Source organism: Phaenicophaeus curvirostris, chromosome 2 (assembly GCF_032191515.1).
Source record: "Phaenicophaeus curvirostris isolate KB17595 chromosome 2, BPBGC_Pcur_1.0, whole genome shotgun sequence".
In the NCBI taxonomy this organism is placed as follows: Eukaryota; Metazoa; Chordata; class Aves; order Cuculiformes; family Cuculidae; genus Phaenicophaeus; species Phaenicophaeus curvirostris.
The window spans coordinates 103,790,834-103,816,215 of NC_091393.1; the positions used below are offsets into that span (position 1 = coordinate 103,790,834).

At 40.3% G+C, this 25,382-nt stretch overlaps 1 protein-coding gene across 3 annotated transcripts; it reads left to right on the top strand.

Annotated features, from left to right (window-relative positions):
* On the top strand, positions 1 to 22,607 carry PPP4R3B (protein phosphatase 4 regulatory subunit 3B). 3 transcript variants are annotated; one of them, XM_069850223.1, is made up of 16 exons: positions 1 to 421; positions 2,035 to 2,090; positions 7,547 to 7,645; positions 8,388 to 9,008; positions 12,512 to 12,589; positions 13,311 to 13,427; positions 14,545 to 14,661; positions 15,073 to 15,204; positions 15,691 to 15,793; positions 16,878 to 16,919; positions 17,569 to 17,727; positions 18,404 to 18,573; positions 19,736 to 19,875; positions 20,351 to 20,535; positions 21,071 to 21,195; positions 22,025 to 22,607. In XM_069850223.1, the coding sequence occupies exons 1-16, from the start codon at positions 280 to 282 to the stop codon at positions 22,118 to 22,120; spliced, it is 2,382 nt and encodes a 793-aa protein (XP_069706324.1). In that variant the 5' UTR covers positions 1 to 279; the 3' UTR covers positions 22,121 to 22,607. The 3 variants fall into 3 exon arrangements, with proteins under 3 accessions (XP_069706324.1, XP_069706323.1, XP_069706322.1); XM_069850222.1 differs by having other exon boundaries at positions 2 to 421; positions 20,372 to 20,535; positions 20,993 to 21,195; XM_069850221.1 differs by having other exon boundaries at positions 5 to 421; positions 20,993 to 21,195.
* The last annotated feature ends 2,775 nt before the right edge of the window (positions 22,608 to 25,382 follow it).

Here is a 25,382-nt window from a genome sequence, read left to right on the forward strand (position 1 = left end):
CGCCGTAGCCCCTGCGCGGGGAGCCCGTGGCCGGGCCGGGCGGGGAGGAAGAGAAAGGCGGCGCGAGCCGGGCGCAAGATGGCGGCGGCGCGGCGGTAGCTGCGAGGCGGCGGCCGGGCAGGGCCCGAGCGCGGGGCGGCGCCGCTCTCTCTCTCGCCGCCGGAGAAACCATGGGAAGCGGCGCGTTCGAGGCCCCGCGGAGTCCCTGAGCCGGCCCGGCGGCCTCCGCTTCCCGCCCCATCGCCGCCCGCGGAGGCGGAGCGGGCCCGGGCCCGCACCATGTCGGACACCCGGCGGCGGGTGAAGGTCTACACCCTCAACGAGGATCGGCAATGGGACGACAGGGGCACCGGGCACGTCTCCTCCACCTACGTGGAGCGGCTCAAGGGGATGTCGCTGCTGGTGCGCGCCGAGTCGGACGGTGAGAGCGCGGCCGGGGCCGCCCGGGCCTCCCCCCGCCGCCTTCGGGCCGGGCCCCGCGTTCCCCGAGCCGGGGAATGGCTCGGAGCGGGAGGGGTCTCGGAGCCCACCCCCTCCCACCCCCCCTGGATCAGGCTGCCCGAGGCCTCCTCACCCAACCTGGCCTTGAACACCTCCAGGATGGGGCAGCCACGACTTCCCTGGGCAACCCGTGCCAGGGCCTCACCGCTCTCATGGTGAAGAATTTCTTGCTAGTGTCTAATCTAAATCTTCTCTCTCCAATTCAAAGCCATTTCCCCTCATCCTGTCATTCCATGCCCTTGTAAAAAGTCTCTTCTTGTCTTTTTTGTAGCCTCCTTTACGTACTTGAAGGCTGCTGTAAGGTCTCCCTGGAGCCCTCTGTTCTTCAGATTGAACAACCCCAACTCTCTCCACCTGCCCTTGTAGCAGAGGTGCTCCGTTTCTCTGATCACCTCTATAGTTCTTCTCTGGAGCCATTCCAACAGTTCCATAACCTTCTTATGTTCCTCAAGGAAGACCCCAGGTCACTGGGGTTTCTCCCCCCTTTTTTTCCTTGTAGATCTGTTCCAAGGTTCTTCCCCATGCCAAGCCACAGCAGTGTTTACCCTAGCCTTCCCTCCTTTCCAGTTTTCCCCAGCCAGCTGTATCTGCTCTGACTGAATAGCACTGAAGTTATATTTGACGACATCTTTTTCAATTTCAGAAAATTTTGTTTGCTTTCGAAGTGCTTTTCTCTTCCGCTTTGTGCTACCATACAAAATTGATGGTTTGGTTGGGTTTTTTCCACTAGAAATTCGCTGATTGTATTGAGTTGTGCAGAGTTCTTCATGTTTTATTGCACTTTAAAGTCACCTCAGGGATCTCTTTTGGAAGGGGGAGGGTACATGTTGTCCACTTTGTTAGCCAACAGGTGCTAATGTACTAAATAAACCACCTAAGGCTGGTATAAACGACTGGAGCTGTTGCCAGGATACATACACTACTTGCATACACAAGATAAAGTTTCTGGGTTTATAGTATCTGGATGATTCACTTCTGAAGGACATTTGAAGGAAATAAAAGTAAATTGCCCACGTGGCTTCAGTGGTTAAAAACATTTTTATGCTGGGCAGCGTGTTACCTAGTGCAGATTTGTGTAGGCTGGCTAAACAAGCTGGTTGTGACACTGGTTTTCAGGTTGAAAAACAGTGCTACAGTGAATTTTGGTCTAAATTACATAAGAAGAATATATTTTAATATGATTATTTGTGTTTAATTTTGTCTTATTTGGCTTATTTTTGGAAATTATGTTTAAACATGATTGCTCAGACAAGTCATGGCTGCCCCATCCCTGAGGTGTTTAAGGCCAGGTGGGATGAGGCTATGAGCAAGGCCAGGGGAAGGTGTCCCTGCCCATGACAGGGGGGTTGGAACTGGAGGATCTTTAAGGTCCTTTCCAACCCAAACTGTTCTGTGAAACACAATGGTTCTCCTGGACTTCCCACAAGATACAGATTAAATTGTATGTTGGTTGGCACATAGGCAGTGGCTGTAAGATGCATGGAGATGTTTATTTTTTTAAACTCAGTAAGTATCTCTTAATAACTCTTTCAGGTTCGCTGCTGTTAGAATCGAAGATAAACCCAAATACTGCATATCAAAAACAGCAGGCAAGTATTACTGCCAGGCTTTATTTTTTTTCTGATTAATGATGCTAAGGAATTGTTTTATGCCGAAACTAATGGTGCCATTCAGAAGAAAAGCAAAGCGCATGACACGCACTTGTTGACGGTGTTTTCCATAGAGGTGAAAAATTATTTAAAAACCTGTAGGTGCTATAATACTTAGCATTCCAGAAATTTAAATGTTAGTCTCTTAAAAAAAAACTTTTGGACTTAGAGCTTTGAGGAGAATATGTGCAATTTGGATGAATATTGAACTCATTGCAGGAAAAATAGTTAGAAACATGTATGTGTAACTTTTGTCTCTCATCCTAGGCTGTATGAAATAATGGCCAAATTAGGAGGGCGAAACGTTGGCTGGCTCTTTAAAGAGCTGCATTTACTTCTTGAGCTCTTTTTCTGGAAATAACACAGAGGAATTTGTCTTTGTGGGACTTCTTTCATTGTTGCTGCTTAGTTTTTGTTTTAAGCCTTGAAAACTTCTGCTATCCTAAGTGAGCAGCTATGATGAGACTTTCTTGCACAGTTGCCATTCCTGGGGGTAAGCCTTCTGCAAAACAAAGAAGTAAAACCATTGAGAGCTATGTTAATAGGTCTTTTTTGTTTAATCCATTAAAAGAATTAGAATCTCGTTTGGTTTTATTGCATTTTCCCTTTTCTGCATTAATTTTTGGTGTTTGCCTACATTGTTCTTGTGGTTATTATTGGGAGTATTTTTCTGTCTGATCCTTTGTTGTGCAGTAGGTTCTCTGTTTCTTTTGTTCAGTGTTCTATACTGCTCTTCCTAATAATGAGAGAAGTATAAGTGTTGCAGTGCTAGAAAAGAGTAATTTTGTTCTTCCTAAATCTTGAAGAGATAAACCTTTAAGGATTTTGTTTACTTTGATTTTTTTTTCCCACACATTGTGTTATGAGAATTTGAGAAAAGAGACTTTAGTCTTTGAGCACAGGTTGGCTGACTTCAGCTTAGGAGTGAGTCAGAGTCTTGGGCCTGGCTTTTCAGCAGACTGTTTTGTGTGGTTTCCACTTTTCACTCATTAGGTATAGCCTGAGGACTCGGAGACTCTACTGATCTCTCTAGGGCAGATGCTGATAGGTGAACAGCAGCATGGAGGAGAGCACTTCAACTTGCCACAGTTCAGTTACAGGTTTTCACTAAGCTGTTGATCACCTTAGTTTTCAGGAAAGCCGTGAAACAGTGCAGCTTAATGGAAGGGAATGCCCTGCCTACACAGCCATCTTCATGTATATTTCTGGAATGGACTTACTTGATAGTTATCTCTTAAATTGCGATTTGCATAGCAACTTTCTGTGAAAAAATGGAACAATTTTTAGTTGTGCATCGGCCTGTGATTGCCAATATTACATGGTGCTAAGTAGTCCTATAACTGCTAACAGTAAACAGGACAGGCCTGTTATCTGCCTTTTCAAGTCGTGTTTGTGATCACTAGCTTCCATGCAGAGTGAAATTCTGTCAAGGCAGACGATAATCATGACCTTTTCTCACAAGAAAAAGGACTTGAATTGCACATAGATGCCAGGCTGCTCAGCATGCAACATAGAAGAAGCTCACCTTCTACGTATGCAAAGAACATGGGAGCCTAAAGAGCTTTAGATCCCCCTGGATTTTGGAGCACAGGCTTTGAGAGTTACATACCTGCACTGGACACCCCGTATTGGCCAAAGGGCAGGGTCGGATGCATTCTGGAGGCTCAAGCAGGAGCAGTTTAGAAGGTTGTTACCACACCCATTTGTTATTCCACCCTCTGCTTGAGGTTACTGTTCTCTGGCAAAACTGGCAGAAGAGCGTATCTTCAGTGAGAAATCAGATGGATCCATTTGTGTGCTTTGTTCCTCCAGCTCAGGTACGAGGGCAGTAATTTTCAGCTGCGTGGCTGGAAGACTTTGAACTGCTATGAAAATCCTTACCGTAAACACTGCCTTCTGACATTAACTCTCCTGTAGGTGCACTCCTACCCATTCGGATCTGAGAAGAAGAATGTGTACAAATACTGTCTTTGGCACAGTTGCCATCGCTTATGTGACAACAGAGCATTGCTTAAGGCAAAGTTGGAATTACTTGAGACCAGGATTTAACACATTTCCAAGGGTGCTGTTAAAGCCAGCCTGAGCGGTTGCCAAGGGACTGCTTTGCTCCTCTTTCATGCCAGCATGAGTGTTCATGTTGCTGCGTGACGGGTTAGCTATAGGAACAGACTCAGTTAAATACCTCTTCTTGCTGGATAGATTTTTATCGGCATGTGTTCCCCCATCTGGTTCACTGCACAGCACACTAGCGCTCATGTAGGAGGAAGGTGAGGGGCTGGTGCAGGAACAAGGAGAGGTGGAGTGGTAGACATCGCACAAACCAGTACCAGCACTGAAGAAGTTTGAAGTGCTCTCTTAGTTTAAATTACTGTTCTGATTTAATCTCTTTTGTTTGTCTTATATTGTGTTTGAGGGAACTAAGGAACACTGCTGTTGCTGGCTGTGGTTGCTCATCCAAGCAGGTAGGAGTGGTAGTCTAGCAGCTGCTAGGCCTGGGAAATGTCTGTCTGTTTCTTTGTAGGTTGTCTGAGGTCATACATGCAGTGTCTGCCAAAGTAGTAGATCTTGTGTTGATATTGGACAATTATTTTCTGAGGAAACAATCTTTCAGTCTTTCAGAAGTATTTTTAGTGAAACTTGGATAACTCCAGCTGTGTGTGGGCAGCACACATTGCCAACGGGTCCCGTTTGGTAGCTCAAGAATTCTCACAGAATTTCTCGATGCAGTCTCTATGGATGTGTGCATTCATTTAAGTTACTGCATTATGTCTCTTACTTGAATCTCTCTGGGCTATGAGTAGGACTTCTTTATGTAATGTGTCCTTCTTTGTCCATTGAGGCACCTCTGCATACCTGGAAGTATTGATTTTGAGTGAGAAGGCATCAGTAATTCCACAGAACATTTCACGGTAAACGTTTTGGATTTTGAGTTCTGTGACAGTCAAAAAATTGTACTTAAGAATTATTTTTTTTTTATTAATCTAAAATAGAACCAGAACAAGGAGCTGATCAGACTCTCCAGTGCCCACTGTTGACACTGACTGATTTTTTTCCTTGAAGCCCAGTTCAACTGCTCACACTAAGGCAACACACTGTAAACACAGAGATTCAGCTGTCCATGAGCCAGAGATGGGGGTGGACAGCTGTAACAAAACCAGTGTCAGCTATCTGAAGCTGTACCATTTGCGCCCGTGAATAGGAGCCCAAAAGCAGGGACACTACCTATTAATATTTGTGACTGTAGGACAGAAGTGCAAGTGTAATATAGGACATTGTAGTGTAAACAGACAACTGTCTTGAACAGCATTAAAACTATAGTGCAGTTATCTCAGTTATTTCCAGAACCATGAAACTTGGTTTCTTTAAAGGAATATGTAAAAACGAGAGGTGGGGTGCGCAGGGAAGAATTTGAGCTTGCGTGAATGCAGTTGTTTTTAACATGGCCCATGATTATGTTTTGGGATAAAGAAGCTGATGTATTAGGCATTTGTCAACAATGTGGCAGTAAGAGAAAGATGTTATGCTAAACTCTTTTTTTTTAAAAAAAAAGGTAAAAAAAAATAGGCAAAGAGAAAACTCCCAAGACATACAACTGCATATGAGTATTGAGAGATTAAGATGGAGGTAGAAATGTACTGAAGAATTAGTTCTGTATCAGCGATGCCGATTTTTACTCATGTTTGAGAGTGATAGTTGCAGCAGCTGCTAAGTTGTGTTTCTTGATAGCTGTGCTGTGTCTCAGATAGCTGTGCTGATGGAAGAGTTTACCTGCTGTCCTGTGTCAGTTGCTTGTCAGCAGTCCTGTCCCAAACATTAGTCCCGTCACATCTGTCAGTGGAAATGTGCTCCCTGGCCTGTGTAAGCCCAGATAACTGCATTAATAGAGGCCTGTTTAAACCATCTAAACTAACCTGGTTTTGATCAAAAACGGTTAAGGAATGCTGGCTGACAGTAGGTTCAAAGATAGCAATGATCACTTGGCATTAATTATGTTTTTGTCCCTCTGTCTTTGGTGGATGCATGAAGGACGGTGACCAGATAGGTGGTGTATGATACCATGTCATGAATTGGCATTTTAGCATAGTGAACACCTTATAGATAGTAATCAGCTTCATTATTCCTTGTCATTCGGTACACAGAGGGAACAAAGAAGTACTTTTGGGATGAAGATGTGAAGGGGCAATGGCAACATCTGTTTCTGGGTGCTCCTGAGGCTTCCTGAAGTGTGTTTGGTATCTGTGAGCCAGTCAGGTGTTTGTTGGGGTTTGGTTGCTAAGGCTAAAGATATTGCTTAAAATATTTTGTTCACAATAAAAGTGTGTATAAGGTAAACATTTAGAAGCCTTGATAAGTTGTGCAGTGAATACTGACCTTGGTAAATGTGGGAAGTAGATTACCGTATTGACCATTACGTAAGGGCTTTCTGCTCTTTAAAAAAAAACAACAGCAACAAGAAGAAAAACAACCAAAAAGAAAACCCAAAACCATTGTGGTAACAGTTCCAGAAGTCAACAAACTTGATGAAATGTCGGATTGTTTTGCTAGAGCTCATCAGATGTACTGCAGAGTTAGCAAAGCACAGTTCAGTTTGAATATTTTAACATGGAAGATGAATTTCCTGTAGGATGCTGATCTGTGTGTTTGACTGTCATGCACCACCTTACATTCCTTACAGTACATCAACAAGAATCCTAATAAAACCTCATAAGCCCCCCTTTTTATTTTATTCAGAAATTCCAGCGACTCTTTCAGATACACGGTGCAAATGCACAGATTTAGTTGATAGAGACATTAGTAACTGAGAAAAAAGTCTCACTCAAATGAAAATACCTATTGGCAAGGTGTTTGCAACTTTAGTAATAACTGCAGAGTTCTACATTATTCAGGCTGTATGACTTTTCATTCAGAAAGACTCTTTTAACATTAGGCATTAACTCTTGCATTACTAAGTCTGCGTTAAAGCCTTTCTGAGGAAAAAAACCTGTAATCTTGGGGGTTTGTTTCTACTTTACTAAATATGAAAAGACTTATGTTGTTATAGTACAGTTTTTCTTAATCTGCTACAATGTGTACATTACCTTTTCAAGACTATTGGCTCAAAAGTATGTTACAGAAAAATGCCATTATAAGTGTTGGGGAAATGAAAAAAAGTATATTTAAGTATGTAACAGCTGAAGTAGTAGTCACAAAATGGCAAAAAAGCAAGGTGAAGAAAGGTGAGGTCCATTATGGCAGGAATAGGTGTTTTACTATTTTAGTGCCTTTTGTCCTTTTCAGGCAAGCGTGACTTTAAAATTATTTCTTCTTTAGACATATGACTTAACAAAATACAACTTCATATATAGCATAGACCTGTTTCAGAAACAATTATTTTTTTGTTTTTTTTCCTTAAACAGGACACCCTCATTGTTTGGTCAGAAGCAGAAAACTATGATTTAGCACTAAGTTTTCAAGAAAAAGCTGGCTGTGATGAAATTTGGGAAAAAATCTGCCAGGTACAGTTCACTTTAAATATATATTCTGTTTCTTCCAGATGTTTCAGTGTCTTCTGTGACTTCATGTATTAGTGCTGTAATTTTTAAATCTACATGTAAAATAAGGACATATTAGTTGTCACTTTCTGTGGCTTTCCTATGTAAGAGCTTAGGTTGCCACTAAACAGAACACTAGTTGTTTTCATAATTGAATTTCACACTTCTGAAAAATCACTATAATGGTGAAACTCAGGTGCCAGGCATTTTAGTGGGGAAGTGTTGTTTTGTTTTTATTAAAAAGGAGAACGCCAGAGTACCACCTTTTAATTGTCCTCTCAGGCGGCCTTAGGAAGCTGGCTTGTTTCAACAAGATGTAACTGAGAAATTACTATTGTCATGCTTAAGGAGCTTTGTGAAGGACAAAGAGTTGGCGCTGCTGTATGAGCTATGAAATCTCAGTAGTATTTTTTCATCAAGACTTAAGTCTTATTGACTCTGTGTTACAGGTGCTTCAGGCTTCTTGACAGCACAGGTGCTATTAGTGTTTGATTTGGTTTTATTTTTTGACAAATGTACTCCTGAGGATAACAGTAGTGACTGTAGAAATCAGAGGCAGCAAACTTACTCCTCTGCATAGCTAGACCTTTTTTCCAGTCAACAGGAGGTGTAAAAGTGCTTATGCACGTGTTACTTCATTTATTGACTTGATTATTTTTATGTACATTTAGGGATGAGACAGTAATTGTGCGCGCTTTCTTACTAGGTCCAAGGTAAGGATCCATCAGTGGAAGTCACGCAGGACCTCATTGAGTCAGAAGAGGAACACATAGAAGAAATGCCTGAAACTAGTCCTTTGATTGACCTTCCTACTTGTGAACTCAACAAACTTGAAGAGATTGCTGACCTAGTTACCTCTGTTCTCTCCTCACCCATCCGTAGAGAAAAGCTGGCGCTGGCCTTGGAGAATGAAGGCTACATTAAAAAACTATTACAGCTTTTCCAAGTCTGCGAGAATTTAGAGAACACCGAAGGCTTACATCATTTGTATGAAATTATCAGAGGAATTTTGTTCCTCAACAAAGCAACTCTGTTTGAGGTGATGTTTTCTGATGAGTGTATTATGGATGTTGTCGGATGCCTTGAGTATGATCCTTCTTTGGCTCAGCCAAAACGGCACAGGGAGTTCTTGACCAAAACAGCAAAATTTAAGGAGGTTATTCCTATAACAGACTCTGAACTCAGGCAAAAAATCCACCAGACTTACAGGGTACAGTATATTCAGGACATCATCTTGCCGACACCATCTGTTTTTGAAGAGAATTTTCTTTCTACCCTCACTTCCTTTATTTTCTTCAACAAAGTTGAGATTGTCAGTATGTTGCAGGTAAGTGGTTTTTAATATGGTACAGGTGGATTATGTATAGATATCTGTAGCTGTAGTTTCAAAAGTGATTACAGCTCTTTAACACTGTGTAAGTTAATCATACATGCTTTCATTTGCATAATGTTTTGAATGCTTCCCTGTATTTCTGATGCCTTTTATTTAAAAAATGGTAAAGCTCAGTTACATATATTAATATTTATTTAATGGTTTGTACGCAGTTAAAGATTCTTCTTGATCCACAAGCAACATACGCGTTTTGAGCTGGTTTTGTACAGATATTTAGGGAACAAGCAAATTTTTATGTTATGTATCAAGGACATTTGTGACATCTTTTATAACAAATTCTGAATCTCTGGTTCAAAAAACATGTTCATTCCTGTTACACTACTATAATGTTATGGTACTAATTTCAGATGTTCATGTAGGATGAAGTCATCAATTTTTCTTTTCTTTATACTGATATCCAAAACTAATAATAAATAACCAACATGATACTGTGTCAAAAACCTTACTGAATACTTTGTAGTCAGAAGTAGGCTTAAAAGTAGTTGGGTGCAACAACCAAGCTGGACCATGAAAGGAGCCTTGAGAAAGAGCTGTGTGTGAACTTCATGACATTTAGGGTATTTTCAGGTCATATTTTGTTGTGTGAACTAATGGGCACCAGAGTGGTTTTATTGTGTTTTTCATCTGTGCCATTAGAAAAATGGTATATTTGTGTAGAACACAGCATCACAAACCTGCCGGCTTAGTTTTGAGTGTGAGTAGTCTCTGTGAAACAGGAAGATGGGTCAAGGAGAAGAGAGCAGTAAAATTGTGGAAGGAGAAGGAGCACTGGAGAAGTAACATTGCCATAAGGAATATTTCAAAGAATGCAATAGGAAACTGGGGGGAAAAAAATCAAAACTACAGAATTGCATGAATAAGCTTTTGGGCTTCTTTATGCTTTTGTTGAATAGCAGAAAGAAACTAAAAAGTAAATCCCACTTGCAAAATTAATGAGTTTGTATTAATGGAATCATAGATTGGTTTGGGTTGGAAAGGACCTTAAAGCCCATACAGTTCCAACCCCTTCTGCCATGGGCAGGGACACCTCCCACTGGATCAGGTTGTTCATAGCCTCATCTAGCCTGGCCTTGAAAACCTTCAGGATGTAATCGATCTTTCCCTTTTTATTATTTTACGTATATTATTTTTCTAAAATTAAAAATAAAACCAGTGTAATTCTCCTGAGGCCACAGTCCTGCTTCCATTTAGAGGTTTTTTAACTCTAAACTTCTTAATTTTTCATATAAGTTTTACTCTACCACATGTTTGATAGTGCCTCAGCAGAAAACTTATTTCCTGTTATTTTTCTTCGAAGAACATTCTGAAATCCTCTGACAGTTCTTTGCTACTCTCACTCACTGCCATCTTTGCTATAGTGGAGAGAGTTCATGGCATGTATAGGTTTGCCTGTCTGTTTTGAAGACCGTGTGTCTTGATTTACAAATAATGTTGATGCCATACATCATTTTAGCTGCCTTACAAACTAAGAAAAAACGCACACCTGGAAGAGATGATAGTGATACAAGCTTGAGGAAGACTACATGGTAGTATGGACTCCGGTTCAAAACTGGTTTTGTAGCTCCCTGGTGTAAATCAGCTTTTTATTGTGGCACAAGAACTCTAAAGCTCCTTTGGGTTCAGTGAACACATTAGAAGTCGTTACCCTAAATACACTGGCAAAGCTCCCTAGGAGAATGCAGTTTATAGGAGTAGCAGATTGTGTTTGCTACGGCAGTAAAGCTCCTTTCTGCATGCCATGAAGCGGTAGATCTCAGTGCTGCTATAGAGGAAGGGCAACCACATGGGAAACGGAATGAGCATGGAAAACAAACCTAGATCCATCCCATGCTTTAGGACATCAGGACTATACTGTGCAAGAGCCTTATACAAGCAAAAGATCTTTCTGTTGCCAACTGCTCTGTAGTGGTGATTTTCTGTCCTATCTGTTGTTGATTGTGGTACAGTTATTTTTTTTAACAGGCTTAATTAAGCTGTTAAAGCCGGCAGTGCTTAGAATATACTACCAAGTCAGTGTATGTAGCACTCTGTCTGGTGTTGATCCAGGTATCATTTGTTTGTAAAGTACTTTCCCCACAGCTTCAAATTATCAGGAAAAAAAATGACGTGTGTCTTTGGCTGGCATTCCTGTTACTGTACAAATTCTGTGTCTTAATAAGGCATACAGATTTTAGCAACAACACACAGAAAAATAGAGAAGTAAGCACCCTCTGCGTTATGTAATATAATGTTTGTGTATATATATTGGAAAGCTGCTATTCCATTCATGTTTGTTCAATGCATAAGTAAAGTATATAATGCTGAATCGGTACAGCGATACATGACTTTCTAATGCTATAGCATTGTGTTACTGTTTGCTTTAAGATTTTTATTGTGTTTAAAAGGTAACAGAGGCATTTGATTTGAGCAAATGCCAACGCTATTTTCTGTGTGAAGGAGTGCAGAGAAATGAATGCACAGAGAGGACTGGAAGTGCCCAAACGGTTGAAAGATGATGATGTTCACCCTGGTTGTCTTGTACCTATGGAGTTTTAAGTGATGGTGTAACTGAAATGCTTAGTAGAAGTGAAACGTTGTCCTATATATAATTAAAAATAAACGTCTCTTGGTAGTAAAGGATCTGAATGTGAAAAGTAAATAGTACTCAAAAAAGTTTTCCAGACTATGAAAGCTGAACTTCTGCAAGTGTGGAGCTTGTTTTATTTAGAGTAAGGTGCATGGCTGCGTCAAACTCATAATGTGATAATTGAATTGCCTGTGCCCAGGTGGCCTGACAAAATATGTGCAACGCTGCAGATCCCAGATCGGGTAACTGATACGTGCGTGATGTTACTGTGGATGCAGCATGGTAAAAATTGCACCTTGATTGACAGTTTCTACTGTAGAAATGTTTAGGCTGCCTCTCTGGAAGGCTACACACAAGGTGCAGAGAGGGAGCCTGAAAAAAGGCTTGTTTTCTGGAATTTCGATTCATGGAGGTGTGTGGCAAATCATACAGTGAGTGCGTGGAGTAGGGCAGGGCTGTAGACCACAGAGAAGGAAAGGAGATAGCACATTCTTCAGAGATTGGTTGTTAAGAAGGCAGGTTTAGTGATCATTACCTGTCCTCAGTGTAATGTGTAGTTCTATTCTCCTGGACCTGCTGCTGCTGCACAGAATGAGTACTGAAACAGTACACTGGAAATGATCCTCCTGAATGTGTACTCTTGCCTCTCCCTTTTTGGTGATAAAATTGTGACCGTATGAAGAAAAAAGGAGAGAAAAGAAACCCGCCAACCTTATCTACCAAATCTACTAATGCGTGAGGTTTTGTTTGTAATTAAGCATCATAGTTAGCTTAAATTGTTTGACTTTCTACAGTGTGGGATCCACTAAAGTCGATGTTCTAACTTTTAAGAAGCATTGTGTAAGTCATCTTCTTCTTATGTGTTATGCAGGAAGATGAGAAATTTTTGTCTGAAGTTTTTGCACAATTAACAGATGAAGCTACAGATGATGACAAACGATGTGAACTGGTAAGTCAGTGGTCTTGGCAGTTCTTTGGGTAGTTTAGACGACAAAGATAGAGTAGATATAATGAAACTATTCTGCTAGTTCTACAGTTGTTACGGTATTTCCCTAACTCTAGAGGCATTTCCAGTGTAGCTCAGTCTTTGTTTATGTACCCAGTAGAAAAATATTTCTTGCAAGGTAAGCTCAGATTTATTTGTTCTAAATAATTATTTATTGTTGAGAAAGTACTAGCACTAAGCTGATATCCTAGACTTAAAGGTATATTTTCTTCCAGGTACTCTTCAACGTAGAGTATCACTCATATTTGGCATATACACACTGCTTTTTTTTACTCATTCAAAAAGATCTTTTAAGTCCTATGACTCAGAATTACCAGTAGCCCCTTAATATATGTTAGGAACGTTATTTATCTTTGAATATGTTTATCAGCTTAAATTGCTTTGTTAAAATCTTGCTTTCAGCAAGAGCAGGATCTTTGTTCTTTCAAACAAAAGGCACACCAGACAGGAGTATAAACCCTTCATATGCTAGGTGTGATAAAATAGTTACAAGGGGGACTGTATTTCTTTCTGAGGTAAATGTCAACCTGTTTCGTTTTTATTGTTTTTACTTTCCTTTGTTAATATCAGTACATGAACTCTAATAACAATTTTAAGTTTCCTGCTTATGGAGCATTTTCTGAATCACATACACCTTATATTATTTTTTTTTTTTGTATGATAGGTTAACTTTTTCAAGGAATTCTGTGCATTTTCTCAGACGTTACAACCTCAGAATAGAGATGCGTTTTTCAAAACCTTGGCAAAGTTGGGAATTCTTCCAGCTCTTGAAATTGTAATGGTAAGTGAAAACTTAAAGCTGATTTTAATAAAATTAAACAGCCATTTAACCAGTTTTTGAGATCTGCTAAGCACCTTTGTCCAAGTTTGATTGGATAGCCTTGCTCTGCTGAACACTAAAGTTTATTATAGCGTTTACAATCCAAGGATGTCCAGTGTTTTCTGAAGCAGCCTAACTTCATCACTATTAATAGTTTACTTTGCCTGACAGAGAAGTCTGTCCTAAAGGCACTCTTGTGGCAATGTAGCGTAAAAATTGAGATACTTTGTTTCATGTGGCAGCTTGGTTTTTTTTCTCTGTTGTTGTTTTAGGAACAGTGCCAAAGAAGTATTTTTAGATAATCTTGAACTGTTAGCTTGTTGCTATCCAAAAGATCACCTAATCCTGTCTTTTCAGAGGTATAAAGCAGATTAATCTATTTTAATCAGCGATGTGAAAACACGATTTTCACTCCTTCGGTTGAAGCAGCAGTTGCTGCCTGGTCATCGCTTTTCATCTGCCAGTGCTCCTCTTGCTCAGAAACTATAAAGTGAAAGGGTTTTATATTCTAAAGTAACAACCTGTGAAATTACCAAAGGACATTGACTGTTATGAAACATAAAATGTTCAGTGATTAGATGAACCTTAATCTTATTATTCTTTTCCAGGGCTTGGTCAGTCCAAATGTTTCCTGTTACGTTACTATTTTAGGCTTAGGAATTTTACAGTTATCAGCGAAAACCTTTGGGAAAATGATTAATTCTTGTTACCTGTAAATGAGTACAGAAACATTAGTTCTAATTGACTGATACAGTTGGTCCTTTTGTACAAAATCAATAACCTGTGGGTAACAGACACAGGATAGTAGTGTCTTAGATATTCTAGTAGTACAGTGTAGATGTTTCCTGCCTAAATTAGAGCTATCAATTCACAGAAATCTTGCCTTTTTTTTAAGAGAGGGAAATAGTGGGGAAAAGATTTTGCTGCCTTTTTTTTTCTGTAACTGTATTACTGTGTGTCTCTAAGTTTTGTAATAAAATGTTCTGAAAACTTCTAACAGCTTAGTCTTTGCAGCTTTACTTGTTAATAAACACCAAACTTGATTTACTCTAATAAATTGATTTCTTTTTTTTTATAGGGAATGGATGATCTGCAAGTTAGATCTGCTGCTACAGATATATTTTCTTATCTAGTAGAATTTAGTCCATCCATGGTCCGAGAATTTGTGATGCAAGAGGCCCAGCAGAGTGATGATGTAAGTGAAAGTGTTTTTAAGTTTGTTAAATATACTAGTTTTAGAGCAGACAGAAAATAAACCAGCAAAACAAACCTCGCCAGAATTTGGGATACAGTTAGCTCAGAAACATAAATACTAGAAATGTAGGAAAAAGTGCAGTTAAGGTACAAAAATTTCTGAGCATGTTTGTTTTCCACGTGTTTACTGTAACAAGATTGTAGGTCTGCCTAACAACAATTTTAGATGAGGAGGTCCGTGCCTAACAGAACTTTAGTGTCTAAATGCAACTCTCAATTTTGCTGTTTCACTTAAATTAAAAAAAAAAAGAAATAAAATAAAAAGAAGCCTAATACAAAAACTGGGGAAATGATTCCACTACTGAAATTGTGTCTGATTTTGTTGTGGTTTGTTTGTTCTGGTGTTTTGCAGGACATCCTCCTCATCAATGTGGTCATTGAGCAGATGATCTGTGATACTGATCCTGAACTTGGGGGAGCTGTTCAGTTAATGGGGCTTTTGCGTACTCTGATAGATCCAGAGAATATGTTGGCCACAGCTAATGTAAGAAAATACAAAGGGGTAAAGATACTTTACTGTCTCAGCAAAATTAGAAGCCTGATCTTTATTGCTGTTATTTTTATTCTTTTTTGACAGTGTTGTGTATGGTCTGGTACTGAATTTAAACAAGCTAAAATAATAAGCTAAAATTTCTATTAACTTTTGATAATAACGGGCATGTGTATGTGCTGTTGTGCAAGTGTTTGTTAAAATAAGCAGTGCTGTGCTTCAGTGAAATAGCCTATTTGCATCCACGGTGGATTTTTTGGTGATAGGTTGGTTTGATGTGTCTCAGATCTTTTCCCACAATAAATAAATAAATATACCTCATTTGAGAGAAGATAGTGTTGCAGGACCAACTAAAAAGGTACAGGTGGACCTGACGGAGATGGTAGAATTATTTGTAGGCTGTCTTTTGTGTTGCTGCTCATTTTTATTTAAAGTGAGGTATACAAGCTCGTGTATTTAATAAAGTTATGTTTGTTTTAGAAAACTGAGAAAAGTGAATTTCTCAATTTCTTCTACAACCATTGTATGCACGTTCTTACTGCTCCACTTCTGGCTAACACATCAGAGGATAAATGTGAAAAAGGTAATGTTGCTACTTCTTTTTTTCCCTGTTTAAGTTTTGTGATGTTGCCAAGTCACTTACAGTCCTTGTAACAGCAAAAAGCCTGTGATGCAATTGGGAGTATGCTTGCTGAAAACTCTTGTTCCCCCAGTGACGGATTCTGTGGGCAGAAGTTTTGACAGCCCTTTGTTGCAGCTTTGAATTATAATGGTCTGCATGCTGTGCTTTGTACAGTATGTGTCTTCCTGATGTGTCCTCTAACTGTATACTAGTCTTACTAGCATAATTTTAGAGAACATTTGCTGTAAAGCAGAGGGTGTCTTTAGTTCACAAGGACTTCTGGAAAACAGTTTAGAAAAATACAGTGACATCCCTCAGTGGTTACGTGATTCCAGGAATCAGATGCACTCAGGTGATTAAATCCGAAGACCGGTTGTCGCTGGGCTGTAGTACAGAAGTGCTGAGAGAAAGCTCTTCAAAGAAATACAACTAGAAACACCATAATATCATTTCTTCTTTTATTTTTCTTGGTCATAGTAAAAGAATCAGAAATCTGTTTGTCACAAGTGAGCAACACTCACTAGTCTGCCTCTAGTGCTTTATAAGGAGAAATTTAACATTATCACAGCCTCTTGAATCAGACTTTTTCTGCGTGCTCTTTCAAGAGATTAAGTCAAGCCAGCATGTCTTTGGTAGCAACATTTCTTTCATCCATCTTGTCTTCTCATATAAAGTGTTACTTCAAAAAAAAAATGTTCTATGCACTTTATATGAAAATAAAACTTGTAGAATATCTGTAGTACTTATTTTATAATATTATTTGGAAAGTTCAGATAGGCACTTTCTTGTAGTCTAGGGAGGAATAATATGCCTAAGTATTAGATAATGTATTTTCATCTAGTTAAATCTGAAACTTTATAATGTAAATTGAATGTAGACGTTTTATGTAGCACGCATTCTTGCTGTACGTTTATTACCCCATAGCTTACAGAAACTTTTGGTATGATTAAAAGCTTGAAAAGCTGGTAGAATTGATTATTTATCCCCATCTTTTGAAATGTATAAAACCTTTTTCTGACTTCTGTTTTTATTTTCTTTTCATCAGATGCAGTAGTTGGGTCAACTAAAAGTAATACAATTTGTCCTGGTAAGTTTTAATAGACGTTGAGTTTTGAGTCTTGTCTCATATGCTGTGTATGGTTTATTATTAAAAAAAAAGTCTGATATGTCCATACTTCAGTTTTTAAATACTTTTTTATTGAAATAGATGTAGGTGCTTTGCTTCGTTTGAGATGGCAGGAAGTTGAAGGAACCTTTTCCTGTGCTTATGAGTTACTGGGCTTTACTTTTATTTTCCTAGTTAACCTTGCAATTGAAGGTTTAAATGGCTGTTAACAGAACATGTACTAAAGAGACATAGCTGAGCTTTTACAGTTTGGATTTTTATCTGCATGGGCTTCTTTTTTGAGCATTATGAAAAGACACTGCTGATTTGGTCCACATGAATACAGATCTGAGTGGCTTTCGCGTAACTACATCCGCTAAGCTGGATTACTGTCACCAGTAACTCGCTGATCCTGGAAGAAGTCCCACTGCTTCTTCAGGGTGATTTTTGTGACTGAAAAAACAACCCCACCAAATTCATGTGTTTTGTTGTTACCCAATATCCCACTTCCTAGAGCAATCCAGTGTGCTGCTAAATAGATGACAGGAACTGTAATAACAACTGAGCTTCGTGATGGTTTGGGGCGTGATGGTACTTTTAGTATAACTTGGGCATTCTTTTTTTCTCATAGATAATTATCAAACGGCACAACTACTTGCCTTAATTTTGGAGCTGCTTACTTTTTGTGTGGAACACCACACATATCACATCAAGAATTACATTATGAACAAAGATTTACTAAGAAGAGTACTGGTCTTGATGAATTCAAAACACACATTTCTGGCTTTGTGTGAGTATGGAGCTGTTGTGATTTCCTCAGAGGCTTTGGACATACCGTGTGGAATGGGTACTAGTACAAGAAAACACTAAAATTGAGAATTCGTGTTAATTTCCTATTTATTACTGAGTAGCTGTTTAGTAGTTTTGAAAAAAGATGTCCTGTTCATGTAGACCAATGCAGTTTGTAGTGGGAGGAGAATTGTACCTTTTGAAGCCCACAGTGTTCCTTAAAAGTCTTTATCACAGTAAGGATCATGTGTGATCAGTGTTCTTATCTCGCTTAAATGGAAATACTGTCATTTCTTAATAACATCCTAAATCTCGCACTGTGGAGAGTGAATGAAATGTTGTGAACCGTGGCCTTTAAAGAATAGGGGCTGGTTCTAGAAAGTGAACCCAGGAATGAGATGATAATTTAATTTCACTTATGCTAAAGTTTATTGCTGCTGTGTTACACAAATAAACTAATGGACTCTGAACACTTTCAAATACACAAGAAAGTCAAAGAATGAACAAAAGGTTATCTGTCCATTAAATGTTTCTTCTGAACATTCAGAAGGTGTTTTAATGCTCTTGGATTGGGGTGCATCTTCCTCTCAGCAACATAAGTTTGTTTCAGTTCTTTCCAAGAGAGCTGGAACATTGTCATGTAGTTATTAAACTGTTGCATTTATTTCTTGATATAGGTGCTCTTCGCTTTATGAGGAGGATAATTGGCCTGAAAGATGAATTTTATAACCGTTATATCACCAAGGGAAACCTGTTTGAACCAGTTATAAATGCTCTGTTGGATAACGGAACTAGGTACAATCTGCTCAATTCTGCTGTGATTGAGCTGTTTGAATTCATCAGAGTGGTAAGTTGAGCAGGTTCTTCGGGTCTTACGCATGTGTGACATCTTGGGTAGAAATAAAAATGCAAATCCTTCCTATGAAATTTGGAAGATTCTCTTTGTCTTCATTCTGCTTAGCTGAGGGACAGACATTTCTGTACTTAAGTATCTATCCCATAGATAAGTATCCAAACAGAAAGGAGCCAATAAGCTACTTTATGCAGTTTTACCTCATGGTCCCATCTGAGAGTACACGTAGGCCCTATTTATGGGTGAGTCCATGCTAAAAGATAGTGTTCTGTAGATGAAATTCTGTTCAGTGATTCATAGTGCTTCTAAACTAAACTTTGAGGTGAGGAATTGAGTAAGTTTTGTTATATGTGCTTAAATCTGGGTATTATTGGCTCGAAATGAGACCAATTAGACTATAAATTTGAATTGTCATTGTCCTTTAAAATCCTACGCACATCTTTCTTAGATGGTGTCACCTTTGAGTCAGCAGCTTTTCCACCAATAGCATTCGGGGGAGCAGTGCGTGTGTGGACAGGACAGACAGGACAAGCAGAAGCACTCAGTTTGTTTTATTGCAGGGGTAGAAAACAAGGACCTCCTGAGCTGCTCACTGTGAAAACCTCTGTGTGGGAGTCTTCTCAGGGAATCTTTGCAGTCTGCGAAGACGAAGGGCAGTTTTTAGTTGTAGGATATCATAACTGCTGTCTTTTCCAGCAAGAAAAGATGACTTTTACCAGCATAGCATGAAAGTTAAGATTTACCTGGTAACGGTGAGACTTGCTAGAGGGTGACTGACCAGAAGCTGCCTTAGCCCATGTGCACCACTGTAGTTATTGAGGACTACAGAGAACTAAAACTTGTGAGGAGAGCAGGGCGCAGCTGAACTCCTGTTCTTCTCAAGAAGGCTTAATCCTAGGTAGCAAGAATCGTGGCTTAATCAAGCTATCACAAATAGAATTGGGACAGTGCTGTGTATAATGTCCATTTTATGGGAAATTTAATAATTTTTTCTACATTTCAACTTTCTTATTTAAGAAAAATCTGATTACTTCACATTTGTTCTTTACAGTATGTTTTGACTCTGGACAATGAATCAGTTACTTCTAAAACTAAAGGTTTCTGAACTTCTGCATGTTAATATTTGAGACTGTAATACTGTTTTGTTCTTACGCAGGAAGATATTAAGTCCCTTATTGCACATATAGTTGAAAACTTTTATAATGCACTTGAATCTATTGAATATGTTCAGACATTCAAAGGATTGAAGACAAAATATGAGCAAGAAAAAGACCGACAAAACCAGAAACTGAACAGGTATGACCTGGTTTATGTATTCAGAGACTTATTGAATGCCATATCTAGTCTTTTCTTACTGTAGGCTGTTTTTTTCTTTCCTGGAGGACAGAAAAAGCAGGAACTTGGGATTGGGTTTGTTTTTTTTTTCATTTGTGATGAAGACTTTTTCAGTCAGAATAAAACCTTACCTGACTTTCCTTGTGGCCTACTATAGTATCGTTCCTATTTGTCAGTATGTTAAATATCACATTTGGAAAAATCTCAGTTTATGAAGAGCAAGATCTTCCTCTTTTGCTCAGAATTGGGATTCAGTTTGCCGTACTGTCAGCTGGGGATTTGGTGAAGCTTATATTGACAGTAGGGCTGGGGATAGAGCAGAGCTACCTTCTCACACACTCCATATTCACTGTAAAGCACCAGGAGCTGTTTCTGATTCTGGCCGAGTCTGAAACAGCCGGCAAAGCTTGAATCACTTGTCGTGTGTCTCTTACAGTGTTCCATCTATATTGCGTAGCAATAGATTTCGCAGAGATGCAAGAGCTTTAGAGGAGGATGAAGAAATGTGGTTCAATGAAGATGAAGAGGAAGAAGGTGAAGCTGTTGTACCTCCAGTTGAGAAGTCAAAACAGGAGGATGATTTTCCAGATAGTTATGAAAAATTTATGGAAACTAAAAAAGGTATTTACTCATTTTCAGCTTGTCAGCACTGGCAGTGCTCTCTGGCAGCTGTGTGGGATATCACGTAAACAAACAGCTGCTTGTGCTCTCTTATCATAAACAGGAGAAAGAGTATTCTCTGCAATTAAGTAATGAATTCCTAACACGTTGTGGGAATCTAGTTTAGGATTAAAATAATTAACTAAATTGCTCCAAGTGTGCATCTAGTTTAGATGACATTTAAAAATAAAACTTTATGTGTACTTGTGTTGCTCATTGAGTGCTGTCCCCACGTCCAAAGCATCTGTGCCGTTCTCGGCTGAGATGCCGGCGTGCTTTGGATGCGGTCAGTCAGTGAGCTGTTAACTGAGTTGAAAAATAAAAACTGGGTGGGTTTTGCCCTGTGGTTCTGCTGTGATGGGGATGGTGCTTCTTAGTGTACAGCTGATACTTAAGTGTGGAAATGTTTGTCCCTCAGCTAAGGAGAGTGAAGACAAAGAGAATCTTCCAAAAAGGACTTCAGCTGGGGGATTCAAATTCACTTTTTCCCACTCAGCCAGCGCGGCCAACAGCGCAAACAGTGCAAACAGTAAATCTGTGGCAGCTCAGACGTCACCAGCAAGCTCCAACGGCTCCTCTTCGAAGAACACAACCCTGACCACCGCGGTGACAGCCACGAAGGTGGGAGAACCTGTACAAAAGCTTCTGTCTTCGCTTAGGGCAGCAGAGCAGTGTAACGGGACCAAACTGTTTGTGATGTGTTGCCCTTAGCGTTAGTCTCTAGGCAGGGCATCCTGTTTACATATGAATAATTCAAAGCCCTGTGTAGTTAAACCCAGATTAGTTTTGGGGGAAGGTTTAAGGGAGTTTTAGGTGGGACTGGAGTCTATTGCTAACCTGGTGGGCACAGCTGAACTTCACCTCTTCTCTTAATATTCCCACTCCTCAGCGTTTTAACTGTCCAGTTGCCTCTCTGCGTGTGATACACATATGAGATTGGTTTTCCTGAATCATGTTAGCAGCGCCCCCGTCAGGGAATTTTTTGGTTTTAAGCAGAAGAAATACAGTTCAGTGATAGCTTCGCTATGTCTTATGCAGTCGTGCGTTATTTTAATCCCAGCCTGCGAGCTTTGGAGAGGCTGCGGAAAAGTGCGGCAGAAATTTTACTGCACGCACCTAAGTCTTGCCGCAGCGTGGATGTGCAGTGTACACGTTAGATTTTGTGTCTGTTCAGTCGGGAGCTTAAAAAGAGATTCCTGTATAATTTTGAGGCCAGATCCAGAGGAGTGAGGAACTTCCAGTGCTTTTTTAACTTTGAGGTTAAAAAATATTGTGAAGACAAATGGGTCTTTGAATGTAAAAGGCCATCACCAAGAAACCTTCTGCAGGCTTGCGTGTCCCAGACAGGTTGGCTGGGGGTCGTGTACTGAAATTGCCCATTCCTGCATATTTTTTTCAAAGTGAGATTTTCTTTTTTCTTTTTCCTTTTTTTTTTTTTTTAAATTGGCAGGGAAGTCTAGTGGGCCTAGTGGATTATCCTGATGATGAAGATGATGACGAAGAGGAGGAGACATCTCCACGGAAAAGACCTCGTCTGGGTTCATAAATGAAACCAAAACTTTGGAATAAAAAACTTTTATTATGGGGTTTCAAATGCTGCAACTGTTTTAAGAGCTAAAAAGAATCTGATTCAGAAAGCTTTCTCCCACGAGTATATAAGATAATGCAAGGGGTAGCAAAAGAAACTCAGTGTATCGGCTAGAAAGGGTTAGTTCTGTAAACACAAAGCTCCCAAGGAACTTAATGTCTTTCTAGTAAATAAGGAGCCATTCAGGCTGTCAAAAACATTAAAAATTAAAAAGTGGGTTAGCATTCACAGAACCTGGATGATGGCTTCTCGGCAAGGAATGTCTCAGGTGTCGGGAGGGCAGGGGGAGGGAAAGGGAAGGTAAACACTTTTTTTAAAAATATTGCAGGGTTTCCCCAGTGTTTAACAGAACTAGGAAAAAAAAAGTTTCAACCCAGTAATCTTAATTTTGTAATGGTGCTGTCAGTTGTGTTCTTTTAGCGATGCCTCTTTTAAAGAAAAAATTTAAGGGAAAACTAACTCCGTTTGCATTAGAACAATCCAGATTTTGGGACCATTTCTTACGAATGAAATCGCATTTCTCATCGTTGGCGGGAGGGGCGCTGCAGTTATTGTGCATGTTGAGTTGTTCAGAACAGTTAAAAACAAGTTTTACTTTGTATTTTTCAAGAGGAGAAAATGGAAGCTGGATCCAAAATGGATGGTTTTGCTTGTTTTTAGTAATATCTATGCCAAGGAATGATTGCTTCCAAAGTATCTCCAGGAGCCACTTGTGTCAAAGTGGTGTTTTACACAGCACACACGCCAATAGCTGTTGGCTTCACCTTGTGGAAGACACCGCATCGGAATCGCTTTCCATGTTGTTAGACGAGCTGCCTCTGCTCGGAGCAGCGAGCCCTTGTCCTCTTGGCGAGTTCCAATTGCGTAACTGAGGCGGTAACAAGAAACACTAACAGTTTTTTTTGTGGCCATGAATTTAGCAGCATTTTTACACCAAAGTTGCTTTGGACCAAGATGGAATCGTTACTGACAGAGCAGCGGTCTTTGAGGTAGAATCGAGCAGCATCACCTGCAGCTGGTGTAACGTGAAAGCTGCTTTTTAAAACAAAAAGGCACATTCCATGTAGTCGGTGAGCGAACCGCAACAAAAATAGGCGAGTTGGTAGCAAGGTGACAGAGGCAAACAGTCCAGGTTTTATTTTCAAGAGCTGCAAGTGAACTGTAAATATTTTAATGTTAGTTTGCCCATACGTGATCTGAGATCATGACGAAGCGAGAGGTGATTTCCCAACGACAATTGATGTGTCAGAAGATATTCAAATGCGAGACCAGCTGCAATCCACCGCATCGATCACTCTTGTAATATGTGTTTATGGGTCCATTTCTCCTGGAATAGTTTAAACTGAAGCAGTTTCTCTGTTTTGGAGATTTTTTGTAGTTAATTTTAATTTTAGCTATTGTTTGGAAAAAGATGGGCTGTCTGTGTAGATATGAAGTATAGTTTTTTCCATAAAACAGAAGTTTATTTTGTATTAAAAATACCACTGTACTTGTTTTACACCATTTGTATACATGTGGTGATATTAATGCTGAACTGTAAAATTCAGGAATTAAAATGTGACCCTGTAATTCCATAATTACTGCTTATGTTTGGTTTGTTGTACATGGTCAATTAACTCAGAATTTTCAGTGTGGCCATTTCAGGGTATTTTCTAAGCTTCGCTCTCCATGCAGTTTTAAAAGCAACTCTAGATGAAATCCCGGAGGGAAGAGGCGAGTGGTTACTGCCGGATGAGCGGGACACCAGCATCCCGATGGATGACAGTTCACCTGCACAGACCTGGGGACAAGGGTGTTGCCCTTTGTGGGTTCCAGGCAACCAGAAATGGGACTCTGTTTTTTACCAGTGCAATGCAACCCCCTGTCAGCTCTGAAGGCGGAGGATGCAAGAAGTGTTTGCTGGTAAAGCTGCTGGTGAAGCGGTAGCCGCAGGCTCATCACCACCTGCTCGCTCTCCTGCTGACGATCCTGTTTTCCTTCCTGACGAGTCTTTTTTCTATGTTGTTAACGATTACTAACTTCCTCCAGTGCTGCACACGCTCCTCAAGCAGCGAGTTACACACCACGTGCCTTAACTAACCTGAGGCTGTGGACACAAATTGTCCTGTTTCTTTCTAACGGCTCCCCCAGAGGAGTTCCTGGGGTGCCCGACTGAAGCAAGTTGGTCCTTGTTCGCTGTGTCCCACCACCCCAGCTCTTCCCTGAAGCACTGTCGGGAGCTTTGAAAAACAGGTTTTTTTACAGCAAAAACAAGAATATCATGTATTTTTCTAGTTGCTAGGAGAAGACTCTGTAAAGAGGCTCTACATGTCCCCTCTAAACCCCTGCGGTCCCTGCAGGTGACAGGCAGCGCCCATCATAACTGGCCTTTGGGGCCCTCACCCCATCGCTGCCCTTCCCCAGGCTGGTGCTGTGTGCGGGCAGCCACATTCCCAGGCCGGGGTCCCTTCCACTACCGCTCTTTTTGAGAAGGAACAGAACATCTGCCACCGGGCATCAGTTATAAAGGCTATTTTAATAAAAAGTTACATGAAATGTGAATGGATTGGTTGGTTCTTGCACTGTGGTTACTGCTGCAGGCAGCTGCGGCCTGGCGCCCTGTAAATGTTCCTGCTTTAAGTCTGTAACCAGGGAACAAGCTTTCAAAAAAATTTCTGCTTTGAAACTGAATTGCTTGTGCCGTCCCGAGCTTTCACCTTGCACATAAAGCAATCGTTTTTCCTTAAAGCTGCATTTAGAGAGGAGGCTGCAGGGAGACCTTCTAGGAGCCTTCCAGTACAGAAAGGGCCTACGGGAAAGGTGGGGACAGGCTTTTTAGCAAGACCTGTTGTGCCAGGACAAGGAGTAATGGTTTTAAACTAAGGGAGGGTAGGTTTAGACTGGATGTAAGGAAGAAATTTTTTACAATGACTGTGGTAAAACACTGGTACAGGTTGCCCAGGGAGGTAGTGGAGGCCCCATCCCTGGAAACGTTCAGGAGCAGGTCAGATGGGACTCTGAGCAACCTAATCTGGTTAAAGATGTCCCTGCTCCTGCAGGAGGATTGGACTGGATGACCTGTAAAGGTCCCTTCCAACCCAAAGCATTCCATGGTTCTATAATCACAGCAAAATTGGACCTAAGACCTGGTAACTTGCCCCAGATCTGCAAAACATGAGAGCTCATGCACAGATGTCTCGACTCCGAGCTGCATCATCTTACTTGAAAATAAAATGATCAT